Raw genomic sequence first — 21,380 nt, 5'->3', positions numbered from 1 at the left:
AAAGCTCGTGTTTATCAATCGATGAGAAATAAGAATGTTAATTCATCCCAGCACCTCTTTCTTTAGCGTTGGTTCCTGACTGTTAGTTTTCTACAGCTTTGCCCGGTCCAGTGTTAAATGTTTTTAAGGCTGTGCTTTCACTGGTTTCTCAGGGCTTGGTGAACACTCGGGGTTTGTGCGGTCCCGGATTGAGGCTGTTTGTAGGTTTTTTGGTGTCGTGGGAAGGAGTGGCTCAGGATGGATGGCACTGGCCGATGGCTCTGAGTTTCGCAGCCATGGCCTGGCAGGGTTTAGCTCAGTGATACCGGTTCTTGCGTTCAGCCCCGTGTCCTTCCTGTCTCCCACCGGCTTTTGGGGCTTTCTTTGTGCTGTAACTCCCCACCACGTTTTCAGTTCCAGAGTTCCTTGTAAATCGGCATCCCCGTGTATGTCAGCATTTCAGATTTAACCGATTCCCAGCTTTCTCTTTACTGAAACTTCTTGCTGAGCCTTTGTGATCTTCTCTGTCTCAGGTGGCCTGGGGGACACTCAGTTCAGCTTCCGCCTGCGTCAGTCCGGGGGCCAGAGGACCGCTCATTACGAGGACGATGGCGAGTACAACAGAGAAGCTCCCCTGACGCTGCAGGTCAGTGGCACTTCCCTGCGCTACTTGTACCTGCCAAGCAACCAGCAGTGATACTGGCTTAACAGCCAAATATCACCAAATATACTTGTGGTTTGCTTTCTGTGCATAAAATACTCATTTTCTCTGGCCGTGGGAATAGTCAGATGTCGTGGTTTCAGCCGAATTTACCAAAACCAGACTGACAGATGGCCCTTCCCTCCCCCTCCCCCCCCCAAAAAAGAGGAGAGAGGAGAGAAAGAGATAAGGAGATTCAGAAGTTTAGAATGAACTAAACTACTTTAATGAAGAATTAATAATAAAATAAAAATAAAGAAGAAACTAATGAAATAGATACAATATATACAAAACCGTATCAAGCTCCCAGGGTGACAGTCACGTCACCGGCAGGCACTGGGAAAGTCCCAGACTGGACTCAGCGACGGATGGGAACTGGATTCCAGCTCTGGAGTCAGGAACACACAGATCGGGATCAAAGGCAGATGAACAGACAGAGTCCTCTCTGGACGTCGGCCATCGCAGGAAGGGGGCTGACCCTTTGATCCCTCAGCTTTTATACTGAGCGTGGGGCAGATGGGATGGAATACCCCAGTTGGTCAGGTTTGGGTCACCTCTCCTGTCCACTCCTCCCCACCGATGTGACCCCTCTACGTTTTTTCCATTTCCGACCCCCTAAGGGGGCAAATAATGAAATTGGCTGCCCTTGGTTGTTATAGCAATAAGTATAAGCAAGGGCCTCCCTGCACACCATCCCTTGGCACGGAGCACAAACATTGGGCTGATCACTCTGAGAATGAGCAGTTTTCTCCACAATATGCCGTTAATTTCAGACAATTAGAAGAGGCCCAGCTAAGACGTAAAATACAGAACAGAAAATTGGTTCGGTTTTACTTCAAACCGGGACATCTAGCGACAGCGAAGAGACAGGCAGTGACACCCAGCAGAGCGCCTGGCCACCTCTGCACCTTCCTGTGGGGCAAGACAGGCATCAAGAAGAGTGTGGCCAGCAGGTGGAGGGAGGTCATCCTCCCCCTCTGCTCTGCCCTGGGGAGGCCACAGCTGGAGCACTGGGACCAGTTCTGGGCTCCCCAGTTCCAGAAGGAGAGGGAACTGCTGGAGAGGGCAGAGCAAAGGGCTACCAAGATGCTGAGGGGACTAGAACATCTCTCTGCTGAGGAAAGGCTGAGGGACTTGGGTCTGTTGAGTCTGGAGAAGAGCAGAGTGAGGGGGGATCTGATCAACGCCTCTAAATACTTCAAGGGTGGGTGTCAGGAGGATGGGGCCAGTCTTTTTCCAGTGGTGCCCAGGGACAGGCCAAGAGGGAACGGGCACAAACTGGAAGAGGGGAAGCTCCATCTGACCATGAGGAGGACCTTGTTTGCTGTGAGGGTGTCAGAGCCCTGGCAGAGGCTGCCCAGAGAGGTGGTGGAGTCTCCTTCTGTGGAGACATTCCAACCCCCCTGGAGCCGTTCCTGTGGGACGTGCTCTGGGTGAGCCTGCTCTGGCAGGGGTTGGACTGGGTGCTCTCCAGAGGTCCCTGCCAACCCCACAGCATTCTGGGGTTCTGTGTGGTAAATTAGATATTTACCTCTGTTGGCAGCTCTTTCCATTTGTTGCAGGATCTATATATATAAAACCAGCCGGAATAACGGGAGTGCTGCAGATCCACCCTTGGCCTGGCTGCGGGGGCTGGAGTAACTAATATCAGGAGTGTCTGTTAGGCGGTTTTTCCGCCAGCGAGCTGCCCGTTTCGCGCAGAGAAGGGATGTGCTGAGCTCTGTTGCTTCTTTTAATTGAGCAGATGGCCATCAGATCAGCTTGTCCTCTTCTGCTTTCTCCTTTGAGACGATGCTTCCTCTGCATGTGCCTTTTTAACACTTCTGCAAGCTTTTTCTGAGATGCTCTTGTGATGTGCGATCCAGAAATGGATTGCTGGTCTGGGGGAGAGTAGGAGGATTTCTTTTCCTAAATTCTGGTCTAGAGATTTTTCACCCTGCGTACAGTTTCACTGCTTCACTCGGTAGAAGACTCACACAGATTCACCTGGCTTTAAAGGAGGAAGGGAAGTAAACCTGCCCAAGTACTGGATTCAGTTGTGGAAAATAATATTTGGGAAGAGAAAGGTGCCTTAAGCCACCCGTGGGTCTTCAAAAAATGATATTAAGAATGGGCTTTGTCTCGGCACTGATAACTGTCCTTCCTTCTTGATGCCTGTGGGAACTTAGAAGGCAGGGAGTGATAGAGATCATTTGAAGCCATCACCGGGGATTTGTATTAAATCTGTTAGTTTTCGTGGAAGCTGTGAAGCGTCACTCGGCTTTGGGCTTCACTCTGGGCAAAGTTGGACTGGTGCTGCCTTAAACGCCTGGGCAAAGAGGGATGCAGTAGGTGTGGTGGTATATTCCTTCCTCAACAAAACCGCAGCACATCAGTGGCAGCAGGGGGTGGCGGGATGAGCTCAGGTGGGTGTATTAATGGGAACCTCAACTCACCCTGTAGGCGATGGCCCTGAAGGCGCTGCAGAAAGGGGCTGGTGAAAGGGGCTACCCGGAGGCTGTAGTTTTCCGTGAATTTAGTTGTTCGTATCTCTTCTCTGTCTTCCCAGGGGGTGAACCCTCCCAGAGAGCTGAGCCTGGATAACTTTGGTAAATAGGAGCGAGGGCTGTAATTGTTCTCTAGCGGGAGCCAGGCGTTGTGTCAGTGCCTGGGGGGTTTGGTGGCAGCAGTAATTTGAAATTTCTCACTAACGGAGATGCGGGTCTCTCTGCAGCGGGAGTCAGCTCATTACTTCGGTTACGTGTACTTCAGGCAAGTCAAGGACAGCTCGATGAAGAGAGGTTATTTTCAGAAGGTGAGTACCGAAACCAGATAGCTCTCGCTGCCCCGGAGCTGCAAAAAGGCCCCTCTCCGTAGCTGTAAAGTAGCACCCCTTCCTACGTGACGCCCACGGCCTTTCTGCAGGAAACGGCAAAGGTCGCGGAGAAGGGGAATATGTGGAAAGTGTAATTCCAAACAAACCTGGGTGCGGTTGCCATGGGGCGTTAATCACACCAGCAGTGCCCTGCTCTCGGAATCACGAGATCCTGAAGCTCTCCGGCCTTTGCTTCAGTTTGTACCTCCAGCATCACAGGCAGCGAGAGGATGTACTTCGTTATTGCAGTCTGTGCTAGTTATAGCTTAACCCTACGCTTATTAGTGCTTTAATCTTTCTTCTTCCTAGCAGCCCTCTGGGAATGGCTTTCCTGCTGGGCTGATTGATTCTGCCTGGCAGCAGCGACACCGCTGGTACCTCCCCAGCCTTGTCCCTCACCAGAAATTCCTTTGACACAGGCACTGGGAAAAATAATATAAACGGCGTGTTTATTTCAGCGTAAATATGCAAAGTGCTTGGTATTGTTCAGATAGTTATGGTCACTGCCTGAAAGGGAGTGAAATTTCATAGAATCATAGAACTGTCCAGGTTGGAAGGGACCTTTCAGATCATGGAGTCCAACCATCAACCCAGCACTGCCAAACCCACCACTGACCCGTGTCCCTCAGCACCACGTCTGCCCGGCTTTTGTGGCTCCGCCACTGCCCTGGGCAGCCTCTTCCAAGGCTTCAGACTTCTAGAGAGGGAAAATATTTCGCTTTGATCCTAAGATCCAATTTTTCCAGTGGGTTGATCACTCAAGAAGGTGGAGGATCAGAGAAGCTGGAGAACACGGGGAGCTGCTGAGCAGATGTTTGTAGTGGGCTCATGTGCCGGCTCTTTGGCAGCCTTACAAAAGAACTGGGCACCTTGAATTCCTCAGCGAAGTGTGTTGTCACGCTTGGGTGGCTTTTTTATTTCAAATGGCAGTGTTTTGGGTTGGAAAGAAAGTGTTTAAATGACTATTGCAGAAATTTTCACTGGATCTTAATTAATGTATTCATGAATGATTAGAGGAAGAGGATGTCTTCTTCTCTGGAGACGTGCAAATCCCCCTGGAGCCGTTCCTGTGGGACCTGCTCTGGGTGACCCTGCTCTGGCAGGGGGTTGGACTGGGTGCTCTCCAGAGGTCCCTGCCAACCACTCTGGGATTCTGGGATTCTGTAATAATCAGCATAGTAGTGAAAACCCCTCCAGTGGGGCTGAGTTGGAAAAAGACAGAGACCAAAACAATAACAAAAAAAGGCATTGCTGGAAACATATTAGCATTATTTCAAATTACTTTGTTTTTTCTTCCCGAGAATTCCTTAACTTTGTTGATCTACCTAATTTCAGTTTCAGTGGCCTGCTCCTTTGCACTTCTCCGCCTGATATGGCCGTTTTGGTAGCTTTGAACCTATCAGCAATTTGTTTATATTTTTCCTCCAGTTGATCTTTTGCGAGGTCACAGTCTCATCCCTCTTAGTTGCTCTGGCTCCTGGTAGAAGCTTATTCATTTAACAAAAAAACCCCTTGCCTGCGTGGAAACCCCGGGTCTCCCGAAGCCTGAGGGTTCAGCATCTAGAATTCCACCAGTAAAAAATCCCACCAGCCAGAATTCCAGCAGTAGAAGTGCTGCTTTTGAGCTCTTTTGTGTTCTTGGCGCTGGTTTTTAAGTGCAAAGTAAGCAGTGTAAGTATACGCGGTGCTAGAAATGATCGTGTGAGGAGGTCTCTGACTCCTAAATGTACCTTCTTCCAGTCTCTGGTGCTGGTGTCGCGCCTTCCGTATGTGAACCTGTTCCAGTCGCTGCTGCAGCTGATCGCTCCGGAATACTTCGACAAGCTGGAGCCGTGCCTGGAGGCGGGTGAGCCCTCGGACACGGGGGGGAAGGGTTCACGTAGTGGTATCTTTCGGAGGGTTTGTCAGGAGGTTCCTGAAAGACAGCTGGAATGGTCCAAATTAGTTCGTTCTGGAACAAATTCCAAGAGGGAGAAACTTTCCTCCAAGCGGTTGGCTTGTCAAAATTATAAACAGCTGTAAAGGATGCTTTAATGGGGAATGTCTGACAGCCTTAATAGATGATGCTGTCACAGTGTATTCCCAGAGAGAGGAAAAAACTGCTAATGCTACATCTCTGTCTAGGTCTTTATTCCACTGTTTGGCTTAATGACGGTTTATCAGCAGCACAGCGCTGCTGGTCCCGCGCTGGAGACGGTGATGCAGGCGTTAAGCCTGGTGTCTGACCTAAACTTGCACAATTACGTGATATAGTGTGTGCTTGCAACTAGCCGGGGGGACGTGTGAGCTAGGAATGGGCGGTCGTTAATCTGTCAGAACTCATAGGACCAGCTGGATTAGCTGCGTTGTCCTTCAAATTAACCTTTTGCCTTTTCCTGTGTCCCTGCAGTGTGCAACGAGATCGATCAGTGGCCGGCTCCCGTGCCGGGACAGACTCTGAACCTTCCAGTGATGGGAGTTGTCATTCAGGTACTTGCTGCTGATGGTGATCTGTGCTCCCCAGCAGATCACTGGGACAAACTGGGAAGCGGAACATGCATTCCCTTTGCTTCGGGACGTTAAAATTGCTCTTTACTCTAGATTCCTTCCCTTTATTCCTGCCATCCGTACAATTAGAACTGATAATTGGGAAGCTTTCTCACGTGAGTGGTTGTCAGGCAGGAAAGCGAAGCGTGTGCGCACTAACTGCTGCCATCTCCCGGGGTAATCTCTCTGCTCTCATTTGTGGTCTAGGTGAGAATCCCCTCAAGGGTGGATAAACCAGGATCAAGCCCAGTGAAGCAGTTCAATCAAGAGGTGAGACGAAGCGTGACGTGACACGTGCCAGCGAGGGGCAGAATCCTGGCTGCTAGGGGAGGAGGGTGGGGAAGGACCACAGCGCTTTCAGCCTTATCCCGTTTGAAATCCCACTTCCTCCTGGGATTAATGTGGTTTGGGCTCCCCGTCTGGTTCACGCTGCACCCTCTCCTGCCTCTGCCTTTCGAAACAGGAGACCCCGCACAGAATTTGTGGGCTTCAAGTTACGTACATGCGTTGTTCTCCCCGTTTTCGTTCACCTCGCCTTCCCTGGGAATTCATGCGTGGGTAGGTCTGCACGAGACCCTGCCTTGGTCTTCTGGGTTGTTTTTGCAGCATCTTTACCCCTTTGATTCAGCTCTGATTTTGATTCTTGTTCATTTCTTCTTTTCCCTTTTTCTCTCCTTTGAGTAAAGTTGTCGTCTTTCACAAATTTTGGTGCCCGTGTTACTAACCCTTATTTTCTCTGTCTGTATCTTAAGCTCTGTCTTCCACCAGAGGAAACTCTAGAAAATAAGGGAGCAGACATGGGAAGTCTTTCAAATCTTGAAAAGAAGGGATTCTTGATTATCTTATAGGGAAGGAAATTCATATGGACCTTGAGTGCTCAATCCAGATCATGGCTGGCTCATACCTCTAAACCTTAACCTTGTTCTCTTCTTTTTGTGCTTATTGCAGAGGGAGCTACTTTGTGGTTGATGTGGTCAGTTCAGATGGCATTTCAGTCAGGATGCTTCCATTTACTAACAGTTTTGGGTTTCTTTGTTTGTTTTTTTTTTTTCCTTCCTCACTTAGAATCTGTTACCAGCCCCAATGGTTCTCCCCAGCATTCATGAACTGGATCTTTTCAGGTGAGAGTCCCCATCATTGCAACCCTCTCCTCTCCATCTGCTTTGCCTTCTCCCTGCTCAGAGTATCCCATAAATCACAGGGATAATGAAGATGGGAAATGAGGAACCAAAAAATACTGTTTTTCAGAGTGTTGTTTAGAATGTGGGGCTTGCAGAGCTTGGGCAGTGTTCGCACCTGGGTGCGCTGCCCTTAACACCCCCGTGTCCTGGTTAGAGGAGGGTTTTTCCCACCCTCAGCTGGTGACAGCTTAAGCTCTGAAGGACACACGTTGTGTATCTGAACCAAAATTTTTAGCACTATAAGTGCTGTTCTAATAGACGTTCCTCTGCTGTAATCCACCTGCATTTTACTTTGAATCATAGAATCACAGAGTACCAGGTTGGGAGGGACCTCCAGGATCGTCTGGTCCAACCTTTCTTGGCAAAAGAGAGCTCTGCATAGATGAAAACACATTCTGAGAGCAATACAATCAGCAGGTTGCTTTACATTTCCTTTAAATATGTGTAAAATGGTTGGCAACACCATGTGTAAAGACACCTGGCATAGAAGGAGAGGGCACAGCAAAGGGCTACCAAGATGCTGAGGGGACTGGAACATCTCTCTTACGAGGAAAGGCTGAGGGACTTGGGTCTGTTGAGTCTGGAGAAGAGCAGAGTGAGGGGGGATCTGATCAACGCCTCTAAATACTTCAAGGGTGGGTGTCAGGAGGATGGGGCCAGTCTTTTTCCAGTGGTGCCCAGGGACAGGCCAAGAGGGAACGGGCACAAACTGGGACATGGGAAGCTCCATCTGACCATGAGGAGGACCTTGTTTGCTGTGAGGGTGTCAGAGCCCTGGCAGAGGCTGCCCAGAGAGGTGGTGGAGTCTCCTTCTCTGGAGACATTCCAACGCCCCTGGAGCCGTTCCTGTGGGACCTGCTCTGGGTGACCCTGCTCTGGCAGGGGGTTGGACTGGGTGCTCTCCAGAGGTCCCTGCCAACCCCACAGCATTCTGGGATTCTGTGATTCTCTTAAGGGATGCTAAAAATCAATCCTAGATTTCAAATTCCTGGACAGACACACATGTGGGTAGATTTATATGTACTAAGTGTGTCTGGTCTTTCCTGAACTGCGTTTCTAATCTCATTCTTCCTTTCACTCACAGATGTTTCCAGCCTGTGCTCATTCACGTCCAGATGTTATGGGAGCTGATGTTACTGGGAGAGCCGATTGTTGTCATGGCACCATCCCCTACAGTTTCTTCAGAAATGATTCTGGCGCTTACCAGGTAAGGCCTTCAAATTCTGAGGTACAGGGAAATATAAGAAGAAATTCTGGCATTTTTTCTCTTTCAGATCCACACTTCTGCTGGGTCAATCACTGTAGGCTTACTTTGCCTGAGAGCACGTAGGACAAATAGCAAAGCAAGAGAGTCTGGCTCATATTCCACCAGTGGTACAGAAGAGTAAGAGGGAGATGCAATAGAATCGTAGAATCACAGACTGTTCAGGTTAGAAGGGACCTTAAAGCCCCCCCAGTGCCACCCCCTGCCCTGGGCAGGGACACCTCCCACCACACCAGGTTGCTCCAAGCCCCCTCCAACCTGGCCTTGAACCCCTCCAGGGATGGGGCAGCCACAGCTTCTCTGGGCAACCTGGGCCAGGCTCTCACCACCCTCACACCAAAGAACTTCTTCCCCACATCTCAGCTCAATCTCCCCTCTTTCAGCGTCAAACCCTTCCCCCTCCTCCTATGGCTCCCCTCCCTCATCCAGAGTCCCTCCCCAGCTTTCCTGGAGCTGCCCCCTTTAGGGACTGGAAGGGGCTCCAAGGTCTCCCCGGAGCCTTCTCTTCTCCAGGCTGAACTCCCCCAACTCTCTCAGCCTGTCCTCACAGCAGAGGGGCTCCAGCCCTCCCAGCATCTCCGTGGCCTCCTCTGGCCCCGCTCCAACAGCTCCATGTCCTTCCTGTGCTGAGGACTCCAACGCTGGACACTGTGCTCCAGGTGGGGTCTCACGAGCGCAGAGTAGAGGGGTAGAGTCACCTCCCTGGACCTGCTGGACACACTTCTTTTGATGCAGCCCAGGATGGGGTTGGCTTTCTGGGCTGCCAGCGCATGTCACTGGCTCATGTTGAGCTTCTCATCCACCAACACCCCCAAGTCCTTCTCCTCAGGGCTGCTCTCCAGCCATTCTCCGCCCAACCTGTATTTGTGCCTGGGATTGCCACATCCCAGGTGCAGGACCCTGCACTCAGCTTATCATAGAATCATAGAATCATAGAATCACAGAATGGTTAGAGTTGGAAGGGACCTTAAAGATCATTGAGTTCCAACCCCCCTGCCATGGGCAGGGACACCTCCCACTAGAGCAGGTTGCTCAAAGCCCCATCCAGCCTGGCCTGGAACACTTCCAGGGATGGGGCTTGGTAGAACTTCACGAGGTTCACCCACCTCCAGCCTGTCCAGGTCCCTCTGTATGGCATCCCTTCCCTCCAGCGTGTCGACTGTGCCACACAGTTTGGTGTTGTCAGCAAACTGATGGTTCACAGCCCTGAGGAACTTTGTCTCCCCAGCTTTGAACTCTGCTTTAGCTGAAAAAAAACAAAAAAGCCTGGATCTCCTCCATAGTGTTACCTCCGGCAGGACAAAACATTGCTCTGGGGCACAAACCTGGTGTAAATGGAGGTTCCTCCTCTGTGAAGTGTGGGTGGTGACTGTTGTGTCTGTTCTTCCAGCTGCCTTGCTCCCCTGCGGTACTGCTGCGACTACCGCCCCTACTTTACTATCCACGACAGTGAATTTAAGGAGTACACCACCAGGACACAAGCTCCGTAAGTAGCCCGTAGACCCTTGTGACCCACTCGCCACTGTCTGTGTGAAGGGAACCCCGAGGTCAGCGTTGTTCTGCGTTTTTTCCCCCCCTCTTTCTAGGCCCAACATCGTTGTGGGAGTCACAAACCCCTTCTTTATCAAAACTCTCCAGCACTGGCCACACATTCTTCGGGTTGGGGAGCTCAGAATGTCAGGTAAGGGTGGAACCAAAGTCCTGTTGTGCTGGTAGGCCTGGTCAGAGGCTGGCAGCGAGCTGCTAAGCCGTCGTTTTACACAGCTTCATTCCCCCGAGAGCTCGGAAACCAAAGGGAGATCCAGACTCTGACTCAGTCGATGTGCAGGGCGAGCGCAGACAGTGGTGAAGATGAATCCTTGAGAGGACAACTTGCTGTGCTTTATCTGAAGCCTTAAGAAGAGGAGAAGTCCTTCCTGGGCAGGAAAGAGAAGAATAGAGGGGTGGAGAGAGAGACTCTGATTATTATCTGTGAAGCCAAGGAGACCTCTCGGTTGAGGAGTGGAGCTTTTTTGTAATCCCTCCTTAACGTGTTCCTGTTCTAAAATTTTAGCAGGAAAGTTAGCAGTCGAGAAGGTTTACGTGAGGGTGGGGTTACGGGAGGACGTGATTTATGATGTACAAGTGTGGGACTGGATGTTCTCAAGCGCACGGTCTCACGTGTGTGAATCTGAGGGTACATTCAGGGCCTGAACTTAGTCATTTGGTGTCTTTCCCCAGGAGACCTGCCCAAGCAAGTCAAGGTGAAGAAGCTGGCTAAACTAAAAACCCTGGACACAAAACCAGGTGAGTCCTTTTGTCAGACATCATTTAATTTTATTTACCCTCCCAGGTGGGGCATTTTGCAGGCATGTGAACGTTGCACGTGCTATTCTTTGTATCAACAAACAGACGTTTTGGTGTTAGCACCTTCTCATACACACAGTTCTCTGTGGTGGCCTCCCCCTTTAATACAGAAAAACTGTACATCTTTGTTCCGCGATTGAAAAAGCCGATTGAACAAATTATTTCAGTTGGGAGAACTTCTAATTTTCTTGATTTTATTTTATAAATCACACCTGCTTTTTAGATGCGATAGAGGTCAAAGGAACTTGCTTACCTACATGCAGCTATCTGTCACTTAACCAACTGTTCAGCTCAGGCCTGGCCATAAGCTGACTCCATAAGTTATCTCACCATAAGCTTAGCCTAAGAAGGTCCTTGAGGTAGTTCAGTGTCATAGAATCATGGAATCCCAGGTTGGAAGGGACCTCAAGGATCATCTGGTCCAACCTTTCTTGGCTAAAGCACTGTCTAGACAAGATGGCCCAGCTCCCTGTCCAGCTGCATCTTGAAAGTGTCCAGTGATGGAGAATCCACTGCTTCCCTGGGGAGATTATTCCAGCAGCTGATAGTTCTCAGTGTGAAAAATTTTCCTCTTGTGTCCCATCAGAATTTCCCCAGGAGTAACTTGTCCCCATCACCCCTCGTCTTTTCCATGGGACTCCTTGTGAAAAGGGAGTCTCCTTCTTCTTTGTAGGCACTGTTTAAATACTGGAAGGTGGTGGTGGGGTCTCCCCTGAGCCTTCTTTTCTCCAGGCTGAACAAACCCAGTTCTCTCAGCCTTTCCGCACGTGGCACCTTCCCAGCCCTTGGATCATCTCGGTGGCCCTTGGTGGAACAAACCCAGTTCCCTCAGCCTTTTCTCATGTGGCATCTTCCCCATCCTTGGGTCATCTTGGTGGCCCTTGGTGGAACAAACCCAGTTCTCTCTGCCTTTCCCCACGTGGCAGCTTCCCAGCCCTTGGATCATCTTGGTGGCCCCTCTCCAGCCTGGCCACAGCTTTTTTGCGTAGCGGGACCCAAAACTGAGCCCCGTGTTCCAGGTGTGGCCCGATCAGTGCAGGGTAGAATGGGATAATGACTTCTTTATCTGCACTGGTGATGCCCTGGGTGATGCAGCCCATCCCGTTGCCTTTCCTTGCCGTGGCAGCCCCACGGCTCACTCATCTCCAGCTTCTTGTCGCCCAGGACCCCCAGGTCCCTTCCCCCAGCGCTGCTCCTCAGCCGGGTCAATCCCTTGTAGTGTCCTTCAATCCTGACGTGAGTACTGGCTGCATTAGCAATGTCATCATTTTTGTAATTATTTTTTCATACTTTTTGTAATTATACACACACACACACGGAGCTGCCAGGGTTTGTGCTAGGAATTTCAGTTCTGTTATCCCTGCGCTATATAATAATATATAATCTGGAGCCTCCTTTAGATAGAGCCCACGTTTAGATCTAGAGCCCATGTTTAGATACGTGGGCAAAGTTTGGTTTGGTTTTTTTTTTTCTGATTTGGGGGTTCTTTTTCATTCTAGGAATCTATACTTCCTATAAAACATTTCTTCACAAAGACAAAACCCTGATAAAAAGACTACTAAAGGTAAGCAGTTTCCACTCTGTCTTACATCCTGTGTGTCATTATGGGAAAACGGTGCTGACAGCTTGATTTAAACAGGCAAAACTCTCCAAAAGCGTGTAAGGATTTACCCCAGTATAGTTTGATGTGTTTATCATGCCAGATTTACATTTTTTTCACTTAATATTACAGACTAAATGCTGGCGCTGATGATAACCTAAGTGAGAATAATCCTTATAAAAAAAAAATAGTCTGAAAAACCAGAATCTATGTAGTGGAGTGTGAGTGAAATGCTCAGCTGGAGAGCGGAGTAGGTATTTTGGGTGGTTTTCCAGACTACTCGGGACTGGTTGCTTATAGTTTGCAAATTCTGTGTCGCTCCGGGTAAGAGAGAGCAGCACCTTTGGTGAACGCGGTGCTTGTGCTTGCAGGGCATCCAGCGGAAACGCCCCTCTGAAGTCCAGAGCGCCCTTTTGAGGCGTCACCTCCTGGAGCTCACCCAGAGTTTCATTATCCCCCTGGTGAGTCGAGCAGGGACGTGTCGGGGCGGTGGGAAGCTGAGGGGAGCTGGTGGGGAGGCGCCGGAGGGACAAGTTGGCGCTTGCCCCCTTTTATTCGCCCGTACCTGAGCATCTGTAATAGATTCGGGACCTGGCACCCTCTAGAGACGTTTTACTCCATGGAAAGGAACGGAAAGTCTCTTGAATGCAGATTTCAGGTTGCATATCCAGCACACTCCCTGTAAAGACAGACATCGTTTGGTTCCTGCGGTGCAGGAGTAGGTGTTCCATGTTATTTGGTTCTAATGCCACCTCTGCTCTTCTCAGCGGGTGGTTAAAGCAGGTATTTAGGGAAAGGACAGGAACCCAAAATGCTCCTCTTCGCCTCTAACGCTGGAATCAAACCCATAGCCGGTATGAAACCCTCCCCTCTGACTTTGGGGAGCTTTGCTCTAGAGCTTAAGAACCTGGCCACGTGGTGGTCACCACCCTCAGGCAGATTTCAGCGAGTGCTTGCCCTTAGGGCCTTCCCTGTCCAGTCCCACTAGAAGGCTGCCTTTTTGGGGGACCGTCCAGTTGGCCCAGTTTGGCTCCTCCGCTTTCTTTTCTACTTCATCTCAGGAGGCAGAACACGGGAGGACGGAGCATCTTCTCATATTTGAGTCCCTTCTGCCAACTTCTTCCCACCTGAGCTCTTCCCACGTGCTTGGGGTTACGCAGCGTAGTTCTGTGACCTAGTCCCTGGTGGGAAACGAGCTGGGACGCTTGGGCTCACGTAGAATACAACTGTGAAATAAAAAGCCAGAGAGAGTAGGAGGCTGTTGGTCGTGCCGTGATGCATTGGAGAAGACCATCACACTCGGTGACCACGCAAGAGGCTCCTTGATTGTTATAACATCTTTTTTCTTCATTTTTTTGGGGGGGTATTTCTTCTCAGGAGCATTATATTGCAAGTCTGATGCCTCTGCAGAGGGCCATTACTCCATGGAAGGTACGTTCACTTTTCCAGTTGCTTCTGCTTTCCTTCCTTCTGCGGGGGACTGGGAATAGTTCTGCCATACGCTTATCCCATACTCTGATACTCTCGGTGAACTTCCCTCCACCAAGGAAAGGGTTATTACTCCTTTAAAAATAAAGAAAAAAAGCTGAAACAAACACTGGGGCAGATGCTTCCTGTTTTGCAGTGAGCTCAGCTATTGTCAGTCTCATTTGCATTTTGCTCACAGGGCTGGTTAAGGTGTTCATGAGGTTTTTTTTGTTCTCGTTGAGTCTGCCTTGCGCAGCCTCTTCCATTGTAAATAAGGACCTCGTTTCCCCCTCGTTTCTTTTGGGTGCCGTGGAACGCGGTCCTTCTGTTGCGCAGAATCCTCCGCAGATTCGTCCTTTCCGTCAGGAAGATTTCATGAAGACCCTGGAGCACGCCGGTCCCCAGCTTACCTGTGTGCTCAAGGGCGACTGGTTGGGCCTCTACAGGTAGGACTTTGGTAATTACTCACCATATCCCCGTAACAGCTGGTGCAGGTCACAGCGATCATCAAACCCTGAGTTAGAATTGGGAGCAAAAAGGGAGCGCAGGACAGTTTTTCAGGAAAAACTCATGTCTACGAGGAGTGACGATGGTCAGGAAAAGCAAGTGCGGGGCAGAATAAATCCTGTGTTTTACATAATCTCTTAAATAAGTAGATCCAGTCGGGTTTAGACACTGTCAACTCTTTCCCTTCAGGAGCTTAAACTAAGCCCTCGCTGCTGGAGAAGGGGACTCGTCTCTGACATCAGATATGTCATTTATTGTCCTCCAGGGAGTCTTTCTTTTTGAAGTGTCTGGTCCTGGGCGGATGGGATGCAAAGACTCGCAGGGCTTCATCCAGCAGAGCTCAGGACAAGGGCATTTCATTATTACTGTGTGGTGGCTGTGCTGGTAGAACGCAGAAGGATGTAGTTTCTTCAGGGGAGAACTTAAGAGATCTTGCAGGAGAGCCGGTCCATCTTTCTTGTAAAGGATAATCAGTTATAAATGGGATGGAGAAGACACATCACAATAGGAGTAGGAAAGATGCAGAAGTTGGCTACCCAGTGGGAAGGGAAACGGGTGATGTCTGGATATGGAGAAGGGAAAAAGTTCCAGAAAATGAGCAGAGACAGGAATCGGTATGTTTTGTTGCTGTAATAATGTTTGTACCGTTTTGGGCTTTAACATATTTAATTGAAAACCAGCGGTTCCGCTCCTTATGGTGGGGGTGTGGTGGACAGATTTCATTTTGGATATCTAATATTTTCAAAAATAATAACAAACAACATGCTGCTTCAATAAATGGGTGGAGGTTTTGCAGGCAACTGGTGGACGTGCAGGAGTTTACACCTTCCAGGGTTCTTAACTGTGTGAGATTTCGTGTATATACTATTTCTTGTGGTCCTTAAGTTCCTAAAAATAAGTCTGTGTCCCGGTGGCATCTTGAGATCTTGGCTGGGTTTAGAGGTCCCTGAAGCTGCAAAAAGAAACGGTGTAAACATCAGCTGGGCTCTGCTGGTGAGGTGCTCCCTGCAGGTGACCTGAGGAGGTGGCTGGAAGGGACAGGGAGTGGGACACTCGCAGTGGAGGGAAAGGCTGAAATGCAGCGTTTGAGATGCCCCTGCTGTTAATCGAGGGATGTGCTGCTGAAGGGGCTGTCCCTCAGTTTAAGTGGCATCTTAATCTTTCTCATCTTTTTCTTTCCCTGCTGCCACAGCCCTGGTCTTGCAGTTAGTGGCTTTTCAGTCCCATTTTGAATTTGATCTAAAATTCTACAACACTGTGAGATGAAACCAGGTGTGGTGCTGCCCCCTGTTCATTTTCCTGCGTAGCTCGTTAAAAGCAGAGACTCGTTACCGTACTGCACTGGGGAGGTGCGAGCTGCACATCCTTTGACGTAGCCTGGATGATCCCTTTGTGCAGGAGACGTGTAAATCACCAGTTATATGGGCCTTGGCTCCCTGCGGGCAAATGGTTGACAGCTTTAAATATCAGGAAAGGCGAGGAATTAAGCAAGATGCTGCTGAGGAATGTGCATGAACTGTCCCAGCTGTCACAGAATCATAGAATCTTAGAATGCTTTGGGTTGAAGGGACCTTAAAGCCCCCCCAGTGCCACCCCCTGCCCTGGGCAGGGACACCTCCCACCAGACCAGGTTGCTCCAAGCCCCCTCCAACCTGGCCTTGAACCCCTCCAGGGATGGGGCAGCCACAGCTTCTCTGGGCAACCTGGGCCAGGCTCTCACCACCCTCAGAGTGAAGAATTTCCTCCCCAGATCTCATCTCAATCTCCCCTTTTTCAGCTTAAAACCCTTCCCCCTCCTCCTAGGGCTCCCCTCCCTGATCCAGAGTCCCTCCCCAGCTTTCCTGGAGCCCCTTGAAGGACTGGAAGGGGCTCCAAGATCTCCCCGGAGCCTTCTCTTCTCCAGGCTGAGTCTCAACTCATAACTCCCAACTGTCATAACTCCCAAGGAAAAATGGGCCAAAATCATAGAATCACAGAATCATAGAATGGTTAGAGTTGGAAGGGACCTTAGAGATCATTGAGTTCCAACCCCCCTGCCATGGGCAGGGACACCTCCACTAGAGCAGGTTGCTCAAAGCCTCATCCAGCCTGGCCTTGAACCCCTCCAGGGATGGGGCATCCACAACTTCCCTGGGCAACCTGTTCCAGTGCCTCACCGCCCTCACAGGAAAGAATTTCCTCCTAATATCTAATCTCAATCTCCCCTCTTCCAATTTAAAACCATTACCCCTTGTCCTGTCACTACATCTCCTGACAAAGAGTCCCTCTCCGGCTCTCCTGGAGGCTCCCTTCAGATATTGGAAGGCTGCTCTGAGGTCTCCCCGGAGCCTTCTCTTCTCCAGGCTGAACAACCCCAGCTCTCTCAGCCTGTCTTCACAGGGGAGGTGCTCCGTCCCTCTGATCATCTTCGTGTCCCTCTGCTGGACTCGTTCCTACACGTCCATGTCCATGTCCAAGGTCAGAGAGGGCAAAGAGCCCCGCTTCTTGTCTTGGCTGAGGCATGAGACTGGCAGGATTGTCCCTCTCTTGGTGACAATCTGCTAAAGCTGCTGAGCTGTATCACGTTAATGCCTGGCAGAAGAGAAGGCTCTGGAGCAGACAAGATAGGAAAAGAGCGTATTAGCTCATAATCGGTTGCCATCCCTAATGAGACCATGAATCAGGATGTATGGGCTGTCACGTCTGTGCCTGCTGTGGTAGGATGGGGAATCTGTGTGTGGTGGAGCCAGTGCGCTTCTCTGGGTCCCCCTCTGTCCCCTTCTCACTGTCCCCTCTTCTCCTGCAGGCGTTTCTTCAAGTCTCCCAACTTTGATGGCTGGTACCGTCAGAGGCACAAGGAAATGACACAGAAGCTGGAGGCCCTTCATTTGGAGGCCATCTGTGAAGCGGTATGTTCCAGCTCCAGGAACTCAACCCAAGGCCAAGGTGATACTTCTCAGGCCTGGAACCAGGGAGATGAAGGCACAGAATCCCGGAGTGGCAGGGGTTGGCAGGGACCTCTGGAGAGCACCCAGTCCAACCCCCTGCCAGAGCAGGCTCACCCAGAGCAGGTCCCACAGGAACGGCTCCAGGGGGGTTGGAATGTCTCCAGAGAAGGAGACTCCACCACCTCTCTGGGCAGCCTCTGCCAGGGCTCTGACACCCTCACAGCAAACAAGGTCCTCCTCATGGTCAGATGGAGCTTCCCCTCTTCCAGTTTGTGCCCGTTCCCTCTTGTCCTGTCCCTGGGCACCACTGGAAAAAGACTGGCCCCATCCTCCTGACACCCACCCTTGAAGTATTTAGAGGCGTTGATCAGATCCCCCCTCACCCTGCTCTTCTCCAGACTCAACAGACCCAAGTCCCTCGGCCTTTCCTCAGCAGAGAGATGTTCTAGTCCCCTCAGCATCTTGGTAGCCCTTTGCTGTGCCCTCTCCAGCAGTTCCCTCTCCTTCTGGAACTGGGGAGCCCAGAACTGGTCCCAGTGCTCCAGCTGTGGCCTCCCCAGGGCAGGGCAGAGCAGAGGGGGAGGATGATCTCCCTCCACCTGCTGGCCACGCTCTTCTTGATGCCCCTCCATCTTCTTGATGCCCCTCCATCTTCTTGATGCCCCTCCATCTTCTTGATGCCATTGGCCTTCTTGGCCACCAGGGCACATTGCTGGCCCCTGGGCATCCTGTTGCCCACCAGGACACTAATGCGAATGGGTAGGATTTTTAGTAGTGGTGCTGGTAGAGTTTCTTAAACTGGAAGAGTCCCAGGAGCTCCGGTGTCCTACCCAGGGGCATCTTCAGCCCCAGCACGCTCTTCCCTGTGTGGGGCAGGTCCTCGACCAGGGTGTGGGGAAGGCCAAAGCTGGCTCCTTCTTTAACAGGCCTGACTCTGGCAAATAGATTTAAATCCTGAGCACAGCACAAGGTTCCTGGTGCTGGCTGGAGGAGGGGAACCTGTGTTTTACTGCCTCTGTCCTTGATTCTCCTCTTGCAGTCAAGAGCTTGATGCTGTCACGGTCCGAACGGTGGAGAGAGCTCTGTCTTGCTCGTTGAGGCATAAGTGCTGTCAGGAGAGTTGTGAAAGAGGATGAGAAACCTCCTCCTGGCTTTTATTTCAGGCTTTGCTTAGGGGTATCTCTTTGAGAAAAGCTTCTGTAAAGAAGAAATGTCCCCTGAAGAAAGCTCTTCTCTCTCTTTAGAACATCGTGGCCTGGATGAAGGACAAGTCTGAGGTGGAGATCGTAGACCTGGTGCTAAAGCTTCGTGAGAAGTTGGTAAGTTTTCCTGCCTTCTTCCCGTGCTCCCTCCTTCCCGTGTGTACCTCTGTGGCCGGGAGAGACCGGGGACACGGCTCACACTTGTAGCTCAGAAGACTTGGTTCTCGCCCCCCGATTTGGAGAACTGGCAACTGGGACAGTCCCGACACTTCAGTGTTTGTGTAGAAAAGGATTCAAAGTTCTCTTTTCATCTCCCTGAGGCTCAGGTGGCAGTTTTGTCTGTTGTCTTGTGCCTCAAACTAAAGGGACAATGTGGAGTTTCCTCAAAGCGGAAAGAGGAGCTTTGAAGCTCTTATAAAATCCCTCTGTCCTCTCCTCCGTGTCCCCGTAGGTCCGAGCCAGGTGCCAGCACCTCCCCGTGAAGGAGGAGACTCTGCAGCGCGTGGGCCTCTACATCGAGACCATCATCGGCTCCTTGCCGGAGGATCTCCAGGCCGTGCTGCACCACCACTGAGCGCGGTGACGGGACTCTCTGGGAGAAGGAAGGGTCCTCCCACCCTGCTCCCAGCCGCCAGAAAGGAAAGTTCTTCCCCGATCCAGCCACCGTGACCCGATCTGGACCTCGCTCGCCGCTGTGGATGATTTTGAGTGTGTGGGTCGGAGCTGTAGCAGGAACGGGGAACCCCGTGCACTATTCTCCATCTGGTCCTGCTTCGAGGAGCTGGATTCGGGGCCTGGAAATGAGAAGCTCTTCCCTGTGTGGCTGTTGGTGGGTCAGAAGGTGCCAGCCAGGCTCCCAGCAGCAGGCGCAGGGCCGTGCGAAACACACCTGGCCCGTACGTACACATCCATCCTCGGCTACTGCTTGGGCTCTCAAAACTCCAACGCCGTCATCCCGCCTGGAAGAAGCAGGACCTGCCCTGGAGGGGGGAGATGTTTTCAGGGTGGTAACGAGAGAGACGCTCGTCCCCCACGTACAAATGATGTGAAAATATTGTCGCTGCCCGTTCTCCTGCCGGCCAGAGCTTCGGCTGTGGCGGGAGTGGGAGGATGAGCTGCTGGACCTGGAGCGCTGTTGTCTTTTCTCCAAGGCAGAGACAAGAGAAGAAGAAAGGGCTGGTGCATCTGCAGGATCAGAGCTCTCCGGAGATGGTGGCGGGGTGCTGCGCGAATGACAACAGCTACCGGAGCTCCACGGAGAGGAGCTGGCCTCCAAGTGACATTTATTCTGCCTGAAAAAACGAGTTTGCGCGCTCTAATAACGTACAAGAGAGCTGGAGCTCTGCCTTGGGCAGGGAGCTATCTCCTGGGGTCGGCCCACTGCCTGAAAAAACACGTTGGAGAGTCTGATTTTTGCAGCTTTGCTGGGTGGGAGCTGAGACGGAGCAGCCCCTGCCTGGGGGCGGTGGGGAGAGACCCCTCCAGCTCTCTTCCGGGCTGGAAGCAGGAAAGTCTTGGGGGTCCCCTACCAATTTAGGAGGCAGATTTCGGTGAGACTCAGGGGGGATGGCTGAACCTTCTTGCCCTTTTCCCCTCCGGATCCAGGCAGGGAGAGGGGGAGGCTGCTGGGTTCCCCACTAGCTCCAGCCTGGAAGCGGGCGAGCGAGGAGACACCCCCCCGTCGGGACGGATTCTGCGCGATGCTCCGCAGGGGCAGCCCCGCCTGTACAGTGTATATTCCGTGCATAGAGTCCCTGTGTGTGTCCCTGCAACAGCTCTGCGGTGACTCTGCTGGACCCAAGCACTAATGTATAGTAGAAAATTACTAGTTTAAAAAAAAAAAGCCAAGATTCGTCCTGTTTTGGGGGTTTTAGCAGATTTGTTTGGTTAGGAGTGGGGTTTCTCTGCAGAGGAGCGGATGAGCTCGGTCGCTCATGGCCATCAGTCACCATTGGAGTCTCCAGCTCTGGAGTCCTCAGCACAGGAAGGACATGGAGCTGTTGGAGCGGGGCCAGAGGAGGCCACGGAGATGCTGGGAGGGCTGGAGCCCCTCTGCTGTGGGGACAGGCTGAGAGAGTTGGGGGGTTCAGCCAGGAGAAGAGAAGGCTCCGGGGAGACCTTGGAGCCCCTTCCAGTCCCTAAAGGGGGGGGGCTCCAGGAAAGCTGGGGAGGGACTCTGGATGAGGGAGGGGAGCCCTAGGAGGAGGGGGAAGGGTTTGACACCGAAAGAGGGGAGATGGAGCTGAGATGTGGGGAAGAAGTTCTTTGGTGTGAGGGTGGTGAGAGCCTGGCCCAGGTTGCCCAGAGAAGCTGTGGCTGCCCCATCCCTGGAGGGGTTCAAGGCCAGGTTGGAGGGGGCTTGGAGCAACCTGGTGTGGTGGGAGGTGTCCCTGCCCAGGGCAGGGGGTGGCACTGGGGGGGCTTTAAGGTCCCTTCCAACCCAAACCATTCAATGATTCTATGATTTTAGAAGTCTCTTCCCATGGTCCCCTGTCACCCACTGCAGCCCTGGTGGGCTCTCACACCCCTGCTCCTGAGCCCCTTGGCACCGTCTCCATCCCCAGCCTCAGCAGCTTCCGATGGCACCTCAGCTCTTGCCCTGAGCTGTTTTCCCTGGGCCAGAGGTCTCCAAAAGTGCTCTTTGGTGACATTTGCACACGATGGGGGTGACTGTGGCCCCACCAACACCCCAAAGGGTTTGTCTTCATGCAGGTTGATGGCGCTCGAGCGCTCCCGGCCCCAGCAGTCGAGGTGGTTTGAGCAAGTATTCAGGCTGACTTTAATTTGATGGTGGAGAAGCTGGGGTCCAGCAGGAGGCTGTGGGGGC

At 51.6% G+C, this 21,380-nt stretch overlaps 1 protein-coding gene across 1 annotated transcript in view; it reads left to right on the top strand.

Moving 5' to 3' along the window:
• Positions 1-20,412, top strand: part of DENND6B (DENN domain containing 6B) — a 28,314-nt gene extending 7,902 nt beyond the window's left edge. Inside the window, exons 4-20 of the mRNA XM_074168125.1 lie at positions 513-625; positions 3,393-3,473; positions 5,274-5,379; positions 5,923-6,002; positions 6,267-6,329; positions 7,125-7,180; positions 8,325-8,447; positions 9,895-9,990; positions 10,091-10,185; positions 10,725-10,790; positions 12,350-12,414; positions 12,822-12,911; positions 13,828-13,881; positions 14,254-14,363; positions 17,210-17,312; positions 18,596-18,670; positions 19,005-20,412. Of these exons, the coding sequence (XP_074024226.1) occupies positions 513-625; positions 3,393-3,473; positions 5,274-5,379; positions 5,923-6,002; positions 6,267-6,329; positions 7,125-7,180; positions 8,325-8,447; positions 9,895-9,990; positions 10,091-10,185; positions 10,725-10,790; positions 12,350-12,414; positions 12,822-12,911; positions 13,828-13,881; positions 14,254-14,363; positions 17,210-17,312; positions 18,596-18,670; positions 19,005-19,127 (1,499 nt within the window). The 3' untranslated portion in view covers positions 19,128-20,412. The remainder of the gene's footprint in view (positions 1-512; positions 626-3,392; positions 3,474-5,273; positions 5,380-5,922; positions 6,003-6,266; positions 6,330-7,124; positions 7,181-8,324; positions 8,448-9,894; positions 9,991-10,090; positions 10,186-10,724; positions 10,791-12,349; positions 12,415-12,821; positions 12,912-13,827; positions 13,882-14,253; positions 14,364-17,209; positions 17,313-18,595; positions 18,671-19,004) is intronic.
• Positions 20,413-21,380: the final 968 nt, after the last annotated feature.

This window comes from Numenius arquata, chromosome 2 (assembly GCF_964106895.1).
Source record: "Numenius arquata chromosome 2, bNumArq3.hap1.1, whole genome shotgun sequence".
NCBI classification, from domain to species: Eukaryota; Metazoa; Chordata; class Aves; order Charadriiformes; family Scolopacidae; genus Numenius; species Numenius arquata.
Note: the sequence above shows the minus strand (reverse complement) of the source record. Positions and strands in the feature narration are given on the sequence as shown.